General features: G+C 32.8%; 2 protein-coding genes and 1 long non-coding RNA gene across 7 annotated transcripts in view; all 3 read right to left on the bottom strand.

Moving 5' to 3' along the window:
• Window positions 1-16,080, bottom strand: part of LOC103833097 — a 1,138,500-nt gene that overhangs the window by 277,043 nt on the left and 845,377 nt on the right. The window lies entirely within an intron of this gene.
• On the bottom strand, window positions 39-5,437 carry LOC117127156. Its single transcript, XR_004449983.1, has 2 exons — window positions 2,046-5,437; window positions 39-1,059 (listed from the first exon to the last, which is right to left on the bottom strand). It is a non-coding gene; the product is annotated as an uncharacterized LOC117127156 (long non-coding RNA).
• On the bottom strand, window positions 6,860-10,014 carry LOC103833148 (serine hydroxymethyltransferase 4). Of its 2 annotated transcripts, none has more exons than XM_033276555.1 (6): window positions 9,300-10,014; window positions 8,751-9,141; window positions 8,559-8,660; window positions 8,063-8,492; window positions 7,003-7,025; window positions 6,860-6,953 (listed from the first exon to the last, which is right to left on the bottom strand). In XM_033276555.1, the coding sequence occupies exons 1-4, from the start codon at window positions 9,975-9,977 to the stop codon at window positions 8,248-8,250; spliced, it is 1,416 nt and encodes a 471-aa protein (XP_033132446.1). In that variant the 5' UTR covers window positions 9,978-10,014; the 3' UTR covers window positions 6,860-6,953; window positions 7,003-7,025; window positions 8,063-8,247. The 2 variants fall into 2 exon arrangements, with proteins under 2 accessions (XP_033132446.1, XP_009107497.2); XM_009109249.3 differs by having other exon boundaries at window positions 6,860-6,954; window positions 7,004-7,034; window positions 8,072-8,492.

Raw genomic sequence — 16,080 nt, 5'->3', positions numbered from 1 at the left:
TTGCATCTCATGATCTATGGATTTGGCATGCATTTTTCGGATGTCCGAGTACACTAAACGATATAAACGTTCTAGATCGTTCGCCGGTATTTGATGATGTTGAACAAGGAAATACTCCGAGAGTGAACTTTTTCGTCAACCAACATCCGTATGACATGGCATACTTTCTAGCTGATGGTATCTATCCTTCTTATCCAACTTTCGTCAAATCAATCCGACTTTCTCAGAGTGAACCAGACAAGTTATTTGCAAAACATAAAGAAGGATGCCGGAAGGATATCGAACGTGCATTTGGAGTGTTACAGGCTCGATTCAAAATCATTCGTGAACTAGCTCGCATGTGGGACATATCCGATTTGGCTATCATCATGCGGTCATGTATCATATTGTATAAAATGATTGTTGAGGATGAACGAGATACATATGCTCAACACTGGACCGATTATGATCAATCTGAGGCAAGTGGTTCAACAAGCACACCACATCCATTTTCGACAGAGGTGTTACCCGTATTTGCAAATCATGTCTGAGCTAGATCTGAATTACGTGATTCAAATGTACATCACGAACTGCAAACAGATCTAGTCAAACACATATGGGCGAAATTCGAAATGTTTCGTGATTAAAAAACTTAAAGTTGTCGTGTGTGATTGTTCTTATTGTACCAAATAAGTTGTATGTTTTTATTTGTGTTTATAGTACCAAATAAGTTGTGTGTTTTTATTTGTTGTTTTGTATGTTATATCATGTGTACTTAATAAATAGTTATTAAATTATAAAATATATAAAGAAAGATGAATTGGAAATAGTGGGGTATGGTGTTGAATTTTATTAAACAATACTATTGTAGATGTTAAAAATGAAGTGGTTGTTGAATAAGTATGTGGAAGAGAGACAAGATGGTGTGAAGTGTTAAAAAGAGAAAAAGAGAGTGTTGAATAATTTTATGATTGTAGATAGTCTAATGCACGATTGTGACGTGCATTAATGTAGCTTTCGATGTAGGTTTTGGAAGGTGAAAAAGCTATTTGTTTGTGGATGTGAATATAGTATGTGGACCTACGTTGCATGGAATCAGAAGCGGATACGTGGAAGCGGAAGCGTTTGGAAACGTAGAAGCGAATTTTTTAAAATATTTAGGAAGCGGATACGTTTTGGAAGCGTTTATATATATACATATATATATATATATATAATTTATGTATAGTTTTTAAAATCATGTAAAATATTAATATTGAATAACTTAATAAAAAGATGAATTTATTATGTTCAAGATCAAATATTTATTATGTTCAAGAGCAAATATATATTTTTTTATCTTCATTTTTTTTTTGGATCAAATTTTTATCTTCATGTTTATATTCACAAACTCCATCAATGATATTCATAATTAATTAACTATGTTTTTTATTAAACTAAGTTTTGAGTACGAACCTAATATTCTAAAAATTTAAATGTGTCACCTCTTATGTTCTTTAAACTACATTTGCTAGCTTTTTTAAGAAACTATATTTGCAAGCTCAATTCTTATTATTAAGATCTTTCAAATTAAAGCCTTTTTCAAAAAAAAAAAGATCTTCCAAACTAAAAATAGACTATTAATGACTCAAAGTTATTTAATAAATAATATTGTGCAGAACATTAAATATATTTTATCTAATGTTTTGTTTATATAATTTTACAATATTAGTTCTAGTTCTAATACTGTGTGAGAAATAAAACCAAATTGAACCTAGATGACTAAAAGAAATTGGTTAAGCCTCAAAAATTAAAACCAAAAGAACAAATACGTGGACACGTTCTTCATTGTGGATGTTGTTGTTTTATAAACCATCGCCCATTGAAAATACAGATCACGTTTCCGATTAACATGTTGCCGCTTCCAAATCAGAAACATACGTTTCCTCCACGTTTCCAATCATCGTTTTTTGGGAATCGCGTTTCCGTTGCGATTCCAAGCGCTTCCCACCGCTTCTGTATCCGCTTCCGGTTCGGAGTCGGGAATCAGAGCCTAAGTGGCGATTCCATGCAACACAGATGTGGACGAGGTTACTGTTGAAATTGTGTATGTGGACAAGGTAAGGTTCATTGACAAAAGACAAATACCGGTAAACATTGTACTTGTGAATGTAGTATGTGGACAAGATAACTGCTGAAATTATGGATTTGGACAAGGTAAAATTTAATTTTTAGTGATGGACAATGGGGTTGTGGTCAAGGTGAGGGTTTAGTTGTAGATGTGGACGCAGATAGAAATCTAGGGATATTCGCTATCGCAATCCCGAGAAAAAAGACGATTGGACACGGCGAGCTTTTGTCCATGGCGCCCCAAGCTTGAACCACCGCAACTTGACTGAGATAACGAACAAGATGAAGATAGATCTCATGGTTGAGGATTGAGACGGCTTGCACACGGCGAGGAGGCGTCTTGGACACTATGAGCTGAGGATGACGAGGAGGTAAGCTGAGGATGGCGAGGAGGAAAGCTAAGCACGGTGTGGAGGCAAGCTGAGCACGGCGTGGAGGCGACTTGTACGATAGATCTCGTGGTGGAAGATTGCCACGGCTTGGACACAATCGCAGTTATGAAAATACAAGGAAGAAATCTGCTAGGCTCGTAGTGGTTATCACGATTGGTTGAAGGTGCAATAGAAGCAAGGTTGTGGCATGGATAAGACAGAGGCTGATTCCGGTGGGAGTTTTGATACACAAAAACAGAGACGTTTTAGGGTTAAGGATTATGTTTTTATATTTTTTAATTAAAACAAAAAAGTAAAGCAAATAAATAAATTAATTAATTAATAAAAACTAAATCATATTGTCTTGTTCACATGTGAAGTAAGAGTTCGTGAAGTAACTAAATAGCTGAAGGGTATATTGGCCTTTATACACACAGAAAGTGTGTGGCTTGTATGTGGCCATCAACATGTATCTAATGAGGTAAATATAAAGATAAAAAGTGTCTCTTAGAGTAATAAATTCTTAATTTGAACGTGATCACTACTACATCACTAAGCCTACTATACTCAATTATGAGCACTTCACTCCAATGCATCATGCATAAAAATAAATAGACACACATTATGGGTGAACGTATATGGGCCATGAGTATTGGTGGTGTTGTGGCACACACCTTATTTGATTAAGGGGGTATATATAATTTTGTGACTCCGGACATAATTGAAAACTAGATCTTGATCCGCGCAACCGCGGGAGATTAGTTTTTACTGTTTCATAAATTGTGAAATGACATTTCTAAATATATAGATATATGTTATTTAGAAATTTCTAAACATTTCAGAAGAATCCACTCGAATCATGCCCGAAACATTTATGATATCCGAATATAGTTTAATTTTAAAATATAAAAAAAAAAACACGATACCCAGAAAACCGATATGTATCCAAACTTGTACTCGAATACCCATGTCTAAATTATTATGTAACGAGAAAAAAAAAATATTTGTTAACTGGTTTGAATTTTTGTCACAATGAAATAATATCATTCAAACATGTGAAATTATTTTTGTTAACACGTAAAATAAATGACGTCGAATTATTATGGTAAATATAATTAATAAAGTAGTTTTAAAAGAGTGTAAAAAGGAATGTAAAAATGTAATAAAAACTTAAAATAGGTAAGTTCTTTTTTTATATATATGTAACAAATGATATCAAATTATTTAGAAAACAGTAAATGAGTGGTTAAAATTAATTTAAAATGAATGAAGAAGATGTTAGAAATCACTCAAAATTAGGTAAGTAATGTTTTGTATTTCAGTTTTAATATAATATATGTTTATACATCACATTCTTATTGTGTGTATATTATAATTTATCACATTCTTATGTGTGTGTGTGTGTGTGTGTGTACATTGTAAAAATAGTTATCTATAATAATGAAGAAAAAAAATTATAGAAATATTTATAACTTTACATATATAGTGATATAAATATACACTTTATTTGCTCAAAAAATATACACTTTATATATATAATTATGTTAGAGCTTCATTAAATCTATATTCAAATAAAGTGTTGTTATCATTTGTAAATATATAACAACATGAATATAAATTAAAAAAACAAATAAGAACTACATATATAATATATTATAATGGTAAAAAAATATTGTATTGTTCATATAATTTCACTAATATAAATCCAATTTGGTATAATATTATTCTAATGCACTTAAGCTACGTTTAAATATTTAAAAATCAAATTTGTATGATAATTTGTAAGTGAATATGTAATACAGTATAAATTAGAAATAGCCGATTAACATAAGTTTCTAGAATAAATGGTTAAAATATTTTATATGTAAATAGCCGATTAGACATGTTTAGGTTGTTTTGTATATAATGGTGAGTTTCCAAGCAAAAGGCAAGTGATATATATAAATATTTATTTATTTATTTATTTGAGTGGGATAGGTTTAATAAAAAATCTTAACAACATATGTATACCGTTGTGATTTGAACGTGAAGAAAACAGAATATACATTTTTAATTATTTTGAAATACATTCATTTTATTTCTAAAGGGTTGTAAACAATATATATATATATATTTTATGTAAGTAAAACGTGATTTGGAATAGATATTATCTATATTATTAAAGTTGAAGTACACATTGAGATTGTTTGGCAATATGGATAATAGTTAAAAAATAGCACTGTTTGGAAATATGGATAGCACTAAGTTAGAAAAAAAAATAATGGGTTTATGCCACTAAAAAATTGGAAGTCCATTACATCTATATTATTAAAAAGTGATGAGTCTATGTTACTTGATATATATATTCAAATCAAAATACTAATTTAAAATTGATTTATATAAAAAATTCATTCAAAAATAAACATATATTCAAAAATAAACATATTTTCCAATAACTATTATAAAAATGTTTTCAATAATATAAGAAAAATACAATACAAAGCCCAATTTCATACACCAACTTAAATTATGATTTTTATATTTCACATTAAATTTTAAAATATAATTTATTTGATTATTTATATGATTGTACATATACAATATTATTAATTATAAAAAAACTTATTTGATGGTACGTATAAAATACAATTAATTATATGATAACAAATATTTTGTAACCTATGATGACACATATAAGATATATATAATAGTGATTAGGGATGGGCGTTCGGGTTCGTTTTCGGGTCTTTTTGGAATTTCGTGTTCATTTAAGATTTTTGAGGATTTGGTTCGGATTTGGATAATCAATTTAAATAGGTTTGGTTTAAATATTTGGATAGAAAATTAATAATTATTTAAGTATTTTTGTAGTTTTGAGTATATTTTAACTATTTAAGATATTTACATTTGATTATTTGTATATATTTTCAAGCATTTAAGCAAACTTAAAAGTATCATATATATTCTGGATGTTTTTATATATATAAAATATAAAAATAATTAATATATATAAGTATATAAATCTATTTTGGATACCCAAAATACTTCGGTTCGGATCGGATTAGATTTTAGTTCTTCAAATGCCAAAATTTTGAATAATTCGGATATTTAATCAATTCTGGTTCGGATTTAGTACTACTTATTCGGATTGAGATCAGTTCAATCCTTCGAATTCGAGTTTTTTGCCCAACCCTAAATAGTGACATAAAAATCAAATAGCATCATATTTTTAAAAAAAAAAATACACCCGCACGGGCGTGCGGGTCAAAATCTAGTATGCCATTAAGGGAACTGAACTTTTATGTAAGAGATATTCGTTTAGTATGTAAATTAAATTTACATGGTTTATTAATATTCTAAAATCTCTATATTAAAGGTCGGTGGCATTTGATTGTAAATTTTTGAATAAAGTTAACGTTAATTTCTAATTGTAATTTAGTTTTAATAGATTAAATGAGTGTTTCAGAAGAACAATAAATGGTTTTAGCATGGTGAATATAGTCAATGGACATGTTATAGTTTGGGAGTTTAACTTGAAATTCCCTATCACTCTTAAAAAAGTTTCTCTTTCTCCTCATAATAAAAAACTATTTATTTATTTTAAATTCAAAATGTGGTCAATGACTCCAATTTCCTTCATTTAATCATTTATTTACAAGAGTTAAAGACATTTTTTTTGTTACATTTTCCGAAAAAAAACAGTTACAATATGGGTTTTCATAATATGGTCTTTTTAACATATTAATGCTATGGACATTTAATAATTATTTTGACGCAAAACAAAGACTATAAATAATTTATTACTAATAAAATTATAAAATTATTTACAATTTGATGACCAATTCATCGCTCTTTTTTATATGTTAATTTTTTCATAATTTTTTAAAAATCATTGTATTTTTTAAACATGTATAACTAATTTATAATCTTTTATGCCATATTAAGTCATAATATAATATTTCTTCATATTTTACATTAATAACCACTATTTTTATATATCTACAATTCTCTAATTACATGTATTTGTTCAATTTTTTATATAATATCGAATATTCGTCATAAATAGATGGTTTAAGACGCCAAAAAAATTATTTACTTGGTGAATATAATACATCAAATATTAAAAATACATCATTTAATTAAATAAATAACCAAAAACCAAAAATTCATATCCGCGCTGGCGCAGGTCATGGTCTAGTTTTCTTTAAAATATAAGCCCATTACATATATTTTTCTCTTAGTTACTGCTATACATGTTTCCAAACAAACATATTTTTTAAAACTACAATCTATGCTTCTAAACATATTTTTTTTTTAATTGCAGTTCATGTTTCCAAACAAATTTTTTTAAGAAAACTACAATCTATGTTTCCAAATAAAGTTTTAAAAAAATTACCAAACAAACCTAATTTATATTTGAGTTTTAATAAGATAGATTATTTTGATATTTCCACGAGACAAACCAAATAACGAATAGGACAAAAGAAAACAAGTACCCAGCTTGTGCCTAGATGTTTGCGTAGACCTAAACATGGGCTTGAACCCAAAAATGGAAGGTTGAACGTGTGTAAGAGAAACTCGCTGATATTATTAAAAGGGAAAATTCCTTAAAAATACCCAGACTGAATTTCTTTTGCTACTTTAATACACGAACTTTTTAGGCTCCCCATTTAAAATACAGACTAAGTTGCGTTACCCAAAAAATACATCAACTTTTGAATTTCAGAAGTTTCACACCTCGATTCTAACAGCGTTAACTCTGTTTACTAGAAAATCAAGACGACGTTAATTTTTTAATTAGACACGTGATTGAACCGTTAATCCTCGGGTTCCTTCATCAAAAGCCCCAAATCAAAAAAAGAACAAGCCCTAATTTTATTCAACTCTTTATTTCCCAGAAATCCCTCAAATCGATGGCTAAGAGTGAAGGCTCGAGTTCTAGTGCAAGGTCATCCTATAAGAAGAAGGTCGACGGTCCGTTATGCTACTGTAATAAGAGATCGACTCCGGCGAAGGCATGGACAGATGACAATCCAGGTAGAAGGTTTTGGTGCTGCGGTTCTCATGGGTTCGTCGATTGGATTGATAAGCAGGCGCAAAATGAATGGCAGAAACAGAGTTTACTGGAGGCGAGAGGCGTGATGGATCGTCAGAGAGAAGAAATCAGAAATCTGAAACAGTTGCTTAGCACAGCTTCTCAACCAGCCACATCTGAAGATTCAACTGCATTATTGTTGGAGGAAGGGGACAGACTCGCAGAGGAGAAGAAAAATAATGTTTAGAGAAGAAGAACAATGTTTAGAGAAGAAGAGAGTCTAGAGCAATTCGATTGTGGGGTAAATGAAATTAGGGTTTGTTCTTCTTTCAATTTGGGGCTTTTGATGAAGGAACCCGATGTTTTAACGGTTTAATCACGTGCTTAATTAAAAAATTAACGTCCTCTTGATTCTCTGTTAAACAGAGTTAACGCTGTTAGAATCGAAGTGTGAAACCTCTGAAATTTAGAAATTGATGTATTTTATGGGTAACGCAATTTAGTCTGTGTATTAAATGAGGAGCCTAAAAAGTTTGTGTATTAAAGTAGCAAAAGAAATTCAGTCTGGGTACTTTTAAGGAATTTTCCCTTATTAAAAAGCCAACAAAATAGAGAAAAACAAGAAAACATTCAAGAAGAAATAACCCAAGAAAACCCTTTTTTACTCTGTTTGTTTCATCTCATCGCCTTGAAAATTTCCGATAAGGCGACCCTACAAAAGCATATTATATAAAGAGAAATGGAAGATCACTCTTTTGATAGAGAAGGAGATCTCTAATCCTGGTACTTCATCTCAGACATGAGAAATCCAGGCATCTCATAAGAGGCGGAGAACTTCTCCACATCAGCCTTGAGCTCCTCGATCTCCTTGTTGTTCACCAATCCCTTGTTGAAGTCCTTCAACAGCTTACCGTGCTCCTTCTGGATGTTCAATGTGAGTGTCACTGATCGGCTCAAGAACTCTCCTATCTTCTCAAAGTCCTTCTCCACCAGTCCCCTTGATGTCATCGCAGGTGTACCTACAAATAAACATTTTTAGATATGTTTTCAAAATCCAAGCGAGAACATTTTAGTCACTCTCTTACCGATTCTTACACCTCCAGGAGCAAGAGCACTGCTATCTCCAAATACAGCATTCTTGTTCAGAGTAATGTTGCACAGATCACAAAGCTTCTCAACTTTGTTACCTGACAGAAGCAGAATTAAATAAATTAGGACTGGTTCATAATAACAATGGTCTCAAAGGTTGTTCTTTTTCTCAAATATTATCGAGTTACCGGTCAATCCAAGAGGGCGAAGATCCCAAAGAACAAGGTGGTTTTCAGTTCCACCAGTTACAATGCTGTATCCCTTGCCCATCAGGTAGTTAGCAAGGGCAACAGCATTGGCTTTCACCTGTTTCGCATAGACCTTGAAAGCAGGAGTGTTAGCCTGCTTCAAGGCAACAGCTAGAGCACCAATCTGGTGATTGTGAGGACCACCTTGAAGCGCAGGGAACACAGCAAAGTTGATTTTGTCCTCAAAGTCATAGACTGCACCCTCGGGCTGCCCCTTCTTTGGTGGTTTTGGGCCCTTCCTGTAGAAGATCATACCAGCCCTTGGACCCCTCAAACTCTTGTGGGTTGTTGTTGTCACAACGTCACAGTACTCAAATGGGTTTGCCGCTTCCTGCAGGTCAAATAAAAACTCAATAAGCTAATGTGATTAAATGCGCAAAACTCAATCTTGGCAGCTCACATTAGAGTGGTCTTAATCAGAGTTATTAGTTCTCATGGCACACTCACACATTCGATAAGAGTTCCAGATCATGCAAAACAAAAGTATACCTGAGCAGCAACGAGGCCACTAATGTGAGCCATGTCACAGAGCAAAAGAGCTCCAACCTTATCAGCAACGGCTCTCAATCTAGCGTAATCCCAGTCCCTAGGGTAGGCACTACCGCCACAGATGAGCAACTTAGGCCTGAAATCCATGGCCTTCTCCTCAAGCTTATCGTAATCGATGTAACCAGTGGTGAAGTTCACCTTATAAGGAAGGCTCTCAAAGTAGATGGAAGTAGCAGAGATCTTCTTCCCTCCGGATGTGTAGTATCCATGCGTGAGATGACCACCCGACGGCAGATCAAGCCCCATGATGCGATCGTGAGGCTGAAGCAAGGCGGTGTACGCGGCGAAGTTGGCCGGAGATCCGGAGTAGGGCTGCACATTGACGCCCCAGGATGCTGACTCGAGACGGAAGGCTTCGAGAGCGCGTGACTGGCACAGATTCTCGATCTGGTCGATGAACTCGTTCCCTCCGTAGTAACGGTTACCGGGCATGCCTTCGGAGTATTTGTTGGTCAGCGCGCTTCCGAGAGCTTCGATGACGGCGAAGGAGGTGAAATTCTCGGAGGCGATGAGTTCGATTCCGCGGCACTGGCGGCGTTTCTCCTTCTCGATGAGGTCGTGGATCTCGGGATCGACGGTGACGAGAGGGGTGTTTCCCCAGGATGAGACTGGATCCATGGTGAGGATGAGTGAGTGAGAGATCTGAGATCGGAGAGTGGAGAAGTGGAAGGAAGGTCGTTGGGTTTTAAAGCGGGGAAGCGGTCGTATTGTAATTACCGATTTACCCCTCTTTGCTAATTTTGGTGTTGGTTGGTTAGGTGTGTTGTGTGGTAGGAGAAATATCGCGATGCTTTTACCATTTTACCCTCTTACACCAAAAGAATTATTTATTCTATTAAAAATGAAATACAAAACAATAATTGTATATTTTAAAATGATTTCTTACTTCTTTTTTATTCTGAATAATCAGACAACATCTAGTATAGAATTTCAAAACAGAATTTACCATTTTTGAAGATATTTTATTATATCTTTTACATTTATTTTTCACTCTTTAACTACTTTATTAATTGTATTAATTATAATAGTTTGATATTATTTATTTTACATGTTAATTATAATAATTCCACACGTTTGAATAAAACTGCTCAGTTCAAGATAAAAATTCAAACCGGTTAACAAGAAAAAAATTATTTTTTTACATGATCAATTAGACATAGATATGCAGATACCCGTTCGGTATCAGATTTTTTATGTTTTGCAATTAGATTTTGTTTTTATATTATAAATTTATGGGCTAGATTCAAATCAGTTCTTTTTGAGTTTGGGTGAGTTTAGTACTGATGAGTAAAAACCTAAAAATATGTAAATCATCTAAGTATTTAGAAATATCATTAAACAATTTGTAAAAAGGATAAAACCAACACCTATGTCGAGATCTAGTTTTTTAGATAATAGTAAAGTTGTTTTGGTTAACTCTCTGTGTCCGACTATTTTATTATTTTCAACTTCGAAAAAAAAACAGTTACTTATGTACATAAATTGAATTACTGGTAAAAGTTACAAATATGAAAAATTTAAAAATAAATTAGTGATGAGTATATTTTAATTACTGCAGTTTAACAAGAAACTTAACATAATTGATAATGCCTAATTAAAAAAATACACAATCAGATTTATGAATATGTATCACAAAGTCTTGTTCGAGTCTGTAATTGTTGACAAAAATATATTTATGAGTATGTGTAATTGTATATTTGGTTTTCATAAATAAATTAACAAAATGCTAATGTTGTTTAGCTAAGAAGTCTTGCTTTTCAAAAACTATATATTTAAAATAAAATATTCCAGTGGCTCATGGGTTATGTGTTGCAATCTCCACCCTAGTTTTTTTCTAAAACTACAATCTTTGACCAAAAATACATTTTTAATAAAATCTTATAATTAGAGTAATTGTATTTTTAGGTGTTGATCAGTTTAATAAATAAACTAGGATGTACAGAAATATGATTGATTTATGTTAAGGTTAAATAGATTCAGACAAAATATATTTGGCATTTTGTATGCTAATTCTTAAGAATCCGGTTATTAGTAAAAACATTTGGTTTTTTTAAAGAAAATAATTAAAATTATATAGATTTAAAAAAAACAATAATTAAAATTAGAAATTTTAATAGCTTTTATAAATGTTTTAAAATCAGTTTAAGCGGCGGCGCATAGATGTCTACCTAGTCTGCAAATCGGATCTAAATGAGATATTTTTCTATAACTATTTTTTTTTAAATTGTTCTATGCGCTAGAAAATTGGTCTAGGCATCCGCCTAATCAATAATCTCATATAAAATATTTAACTACCGCGTACCGATCTTTAACATTGGCTTTTATAGATAAATAATACAAATATTTTACTGTGACATTACAATATTCATTAAGAAAAATATTTGTGCACTTACAATATCCATTAATCACATCTGTAAATTATATGTAAAGCTAGTTGTTTCTAAAGCTTCTTCTAAATGTACGACATCAAAAGTTAATTTCTTAAATAAAAAATCAGTTATGTTTTGTGGTCTTGACTTAGGAAAGTGCTAAGATTATTAGAATTAAAACTATAGAAAAATATATTTACCACTTAGTAAAATGAATTCCTTTTTGTATAAAAAAATTACCTTAAAGAGTCATCAAACAAAAAAAAAAATAGTTGGTATCCCTTTTTTTTTTGAAACACGTTGGTATCCCATAATCTGAACCTTTTTAGCAAGCAACTAGGCACTACACAAAGTAGTTGTTGTTGTAGGAGCGTAAGAGGGAATATTCTATAGTTATTTCATCGTATTCTGTTAATAAAATTGTTTATCCAGGAAAAAAGAAAGGCATAACATGGGCCATGATAGGGTGGGGAGGAGAGTAGGTGGTGTATCTTAATGAGTAGGTGAAGGCTATATTCGTCTTCTCATATTGGAAACTGATTTTGTGGTCCTTCAATTGTGTGCGTAGTGCTAGTACAGGTCTATGTCAACATATGATGAAGACTTTCAGGTCTACCTTAACGTTTCCTTCTATGTGCGTTATGTTTACTACTTTACTGGTATGTAGAAAAATATGTAAAGAGTCATAAAGTTAGAAATTGGTCTCTTTCGACTAGTATCGACTCAGTTAAAAAATAGTTGGCAAAATTTAGTTTTGTTACGATCTCTGTAGTTTTTAATAATATTTTTTGGCCATTTAGAAGTGGAATATCGAATAGAATGATAAAATGAGTATAATCACGTTTTGGATAATTTTCCATGTGGTAGATAGTTCAAGCTTCACCAACCTCCCATTTAGATTGAATAATTGGATACTCACCTAACCTAACAAAAACACAAGCAAAGGAAGTATGTCCATGTAATATTTTTCTAATAGAAGTATTCCGCTCACGCCAAAGGGAGTAGATGACGACCTGGTTGAGGAGCTTCAAAACCGCTACTGCGCGAGGAGCATAAGGGCCCTGAAGGTTGTGACACAAGCTAACAACTGCAGCTAGAGATGCCGGTGGAGACGCCAAATACCTGCCACAAAAACGACTCCAAGTAGCAACCGCAAAAGAACAATCGAAGAATAAATGACTAATAGACTCATCAGCGAGAGAGCAAAGGACACAACCTGGCGGAACTTGTAATCCCCAAGAGATTAGACGATCTCGGGTTGGTAATCTACCAAGGAAAGCAGTCCAAGAGATAAAAGAATACCGAGGAACTTCCTCCTTAAACCAAACCACCTTGTGCCAATCAACGGGGGGGTTAGGGACCCGGATTCTCTCCCAAGTAACCCTCGATGAGAAAGATGGACCAAAACCACCAGAACCCTGCCTCCACAAATACACATCATCGCTGCTAGCTGCAGATGGAACCGACATAGTAGATAGAATAATCTGAAGGGTCAGAGCATTTTCGGAGCGCGCCGGAGGCAGGTTCCAGTGACCGTTACGAACAACTTGAGAGACTGTGGCTGAGAGAGGAATCCTAAGAGACCTCGGCCCGGATGAACCTAAGCCGGATGTATCGTTCAAGGAATTGAAGTAAATATTATGATGATAGCCACTATTGGGAAAGAGTGTGCCGATCTTCGAACTGTAGATAGAAACAAATCAAAAGAACTTGTTTGTGGATTTGAAGAAATTTCCTATTCAACGAAACGAAGAACCAACTTGGCGGAACCTCGAAGCTCACACAATTTTAAGCCGTTACTTTCATATAAGTGTTTTTTCACCTTTTTAAAAGTGAGAGTAAAAATGGTTAAGGTAAACATGAAATATTATTAGGTATATGGTATTTTAGGTAATTTTCCATGATTATATGATTCTGATTGATTAAGGCAAACAGTGTAATACTATATAAAATATACATAATATTACAGTCACTTCTTGTTATCAACATTTTAGTTAATTATTATTTTTAGTTGTTCATAAGTTTTAATTCGAGAATTTGGACTCTATATCTATAAAAATATAATTTAACAAATAATCATAACAAAAGCATGGTTGGAATGATGCATATTTTATGTAATATTACAATATCTATCCATAATCAATTACAACTTTTGATCCATTTTTTTCTTTTTTTTTCCTATTTTCCTCTCTCATTTTATTTGATATGTGTATTTTAACCAATATGATTTAATCAAGTATAAAATTCGAAAAACATACATATTTCTATTTATGCCATTTGTTAAGATATATAAACAGTCATGATTTTTTCAAAATGTTTAAATTGTTCTTAACAAGAATGTCTAGATTAGTTTTATATTATTTTTATAAAATAACTTATATTTATAAAATCTTTTTAATGATTATGAATTTTGTATTTCAACGTGGAAACGATGGTTTATGAAAATACAAATTTTTTTATACAATTTATATTAAAAGAATATTTTAACTATTTTCTGCTCACATTATATAACTTTATATATGTTTTCATTTAATTAAAAATATGGATATAGTGAGATACATTGGTAGGATTCAAAGTCGACAGGTTCATAAACTTCTGAAACTAGAGACACTCTCGTTGCATAATCTCTTAGATAAGCCTTAGCATAAAATAATAAAAGAAACCAAAAAAAGAAGTGAGAGAATGAGAAAATATGATATCATGTTCTCATAAGAAATACCCCAAAAGAGTCAAGAGAATCTTAATTAACCATTTTCATCAGGATTTGGAGAAATTGAAGTATGGGGATTGCAACTATGGCTCGAGATTTTTTTAGAGAGCTTCCTCGATCGACAATTAGACAATGTTAAACGAGGTGATATATATATATTGTTGGAGATAAACTTGAAGATAACTTGGAGTCAAAGAAATACTAATCTTATTTGAGTTATGATTAGGAGAATAGGAAATATACTTTGTTAAGTGAGAGAGTTTTATAGATCTATATAAGAAAATGTCAACTTTGTAACATAACCCGTGAGTTTGAGAGATCTTTGTGAGAGCTTAAGTTTTTTTAGAAAGTTTTCTTAAGCTAATAATAAGAATTAAGTTATTTTTATTGATCTTATTAAGTTCATACGATAGAGATTAAAACTATATTTGGTATCAGAGCAAATAATGGAAGAAATCACGAGTACAAGCACAATGGCAAAGGTGAAAGAAGGCGGAGGTTCCTCCATCAATCGTCCGATGCTTTCGTCCACTAATTACACGGTTTGGGCTATATGAACGAAGACACTACTGAAGGTTCAAAGAGCATGGGACATCACTAAGACCAAATCTGCAGATATAGAGAAGAACGACACTGGTGTCGCTTTAATTTTCCAATCGATACCCGAGGAACTTGTACTACAAGTCAGAGACATTGATAACTCAAAGAAAATATGAGAGGCCATTAAAGCAAGACATATGGGAGCTGATAGAGTAAAGGAATATAGGTTGCAAACCCTAATGTCGGAATTTGAAAGACTTAAGATGAAAGATATCGATAGAATCGATAACTTTGTGGGCAAGCTATCGGAGATCGCATCCAAATCTGCGGCATTGGGGGAAAACATTGAAGAACCAAAGTTGGTTAAGAAGTTTTTGAGCAGCCTTCCTCGAAAATATACATCCACATAGTCGCCTCATTAGAACAAGTTTTGAAGACATTATAGGACGTCTAAAGGCTTATGAAGAGAGAGAGAGAGAGAGAGAGAGAGAGAGAGAGAGAGAGAGAGAGAGAGAGAGAGAGAGAGAGAGAGAGAGAGAGAGAGTGCGAGATGAAGAAGAAGAGGCACAAGAAAATATGAATAAACTGATGTTTTCTAACTCAGACACATCGCCCACTCAATCACAGCGAGGAGACCATAATGGTGACTACCGAAGCAGAGGACGAGGTGGAAGATTCTACGGTCGAGGACGAGGCCGTGGAAGATCGTACTACATGGATATAAATATGTCCAAAATCACTTGCTTTAGGTGTGATAAGAATAGACACTTTGCATCTAGCTGTCCGGATACACTTCTCAAGCTACAAGAGACATACGAGAACAAAGAACATGAAGCAACACACGAGGCAGACGGTATGCTGATGCATGAAGTAGTGTATCTGAATGAGAACAATGTCAAGCCTAAATAGTTTGAGTCGGAAATGGATGGAGACATGATTTGGTACCTAGACAATGGGGCTAACAATCATATGACTGGGAACAAGAACTACTTCAAGACCATTGATGAGACAATTACGGGAAAAGTGAGGTTTGATGATGATTCTCGTATTGATATTAAAGGAAAAGGAAACATCTTGTTTATCAGTCAGGACGGTGAAGTAA

This window comes from Brassica rapa, chromosome A08 (assembly GCF_000309985.2).
Source record: "Brassica rapa cultivar Chiifu-401-42 chromosome A08, CAAS_Brap_v3.01, whole genome shotgun sequence".
Taxonomy (NCBI): Eukaryota; Viridiplantae; Streptophyta; class Magnoliopsida; order Brassicales; family Brassicaceae; genus Brassica; species Brassica rapa.
This window is presented reverse-complemented; position numbering and strand designations above follow the sequence as displayed.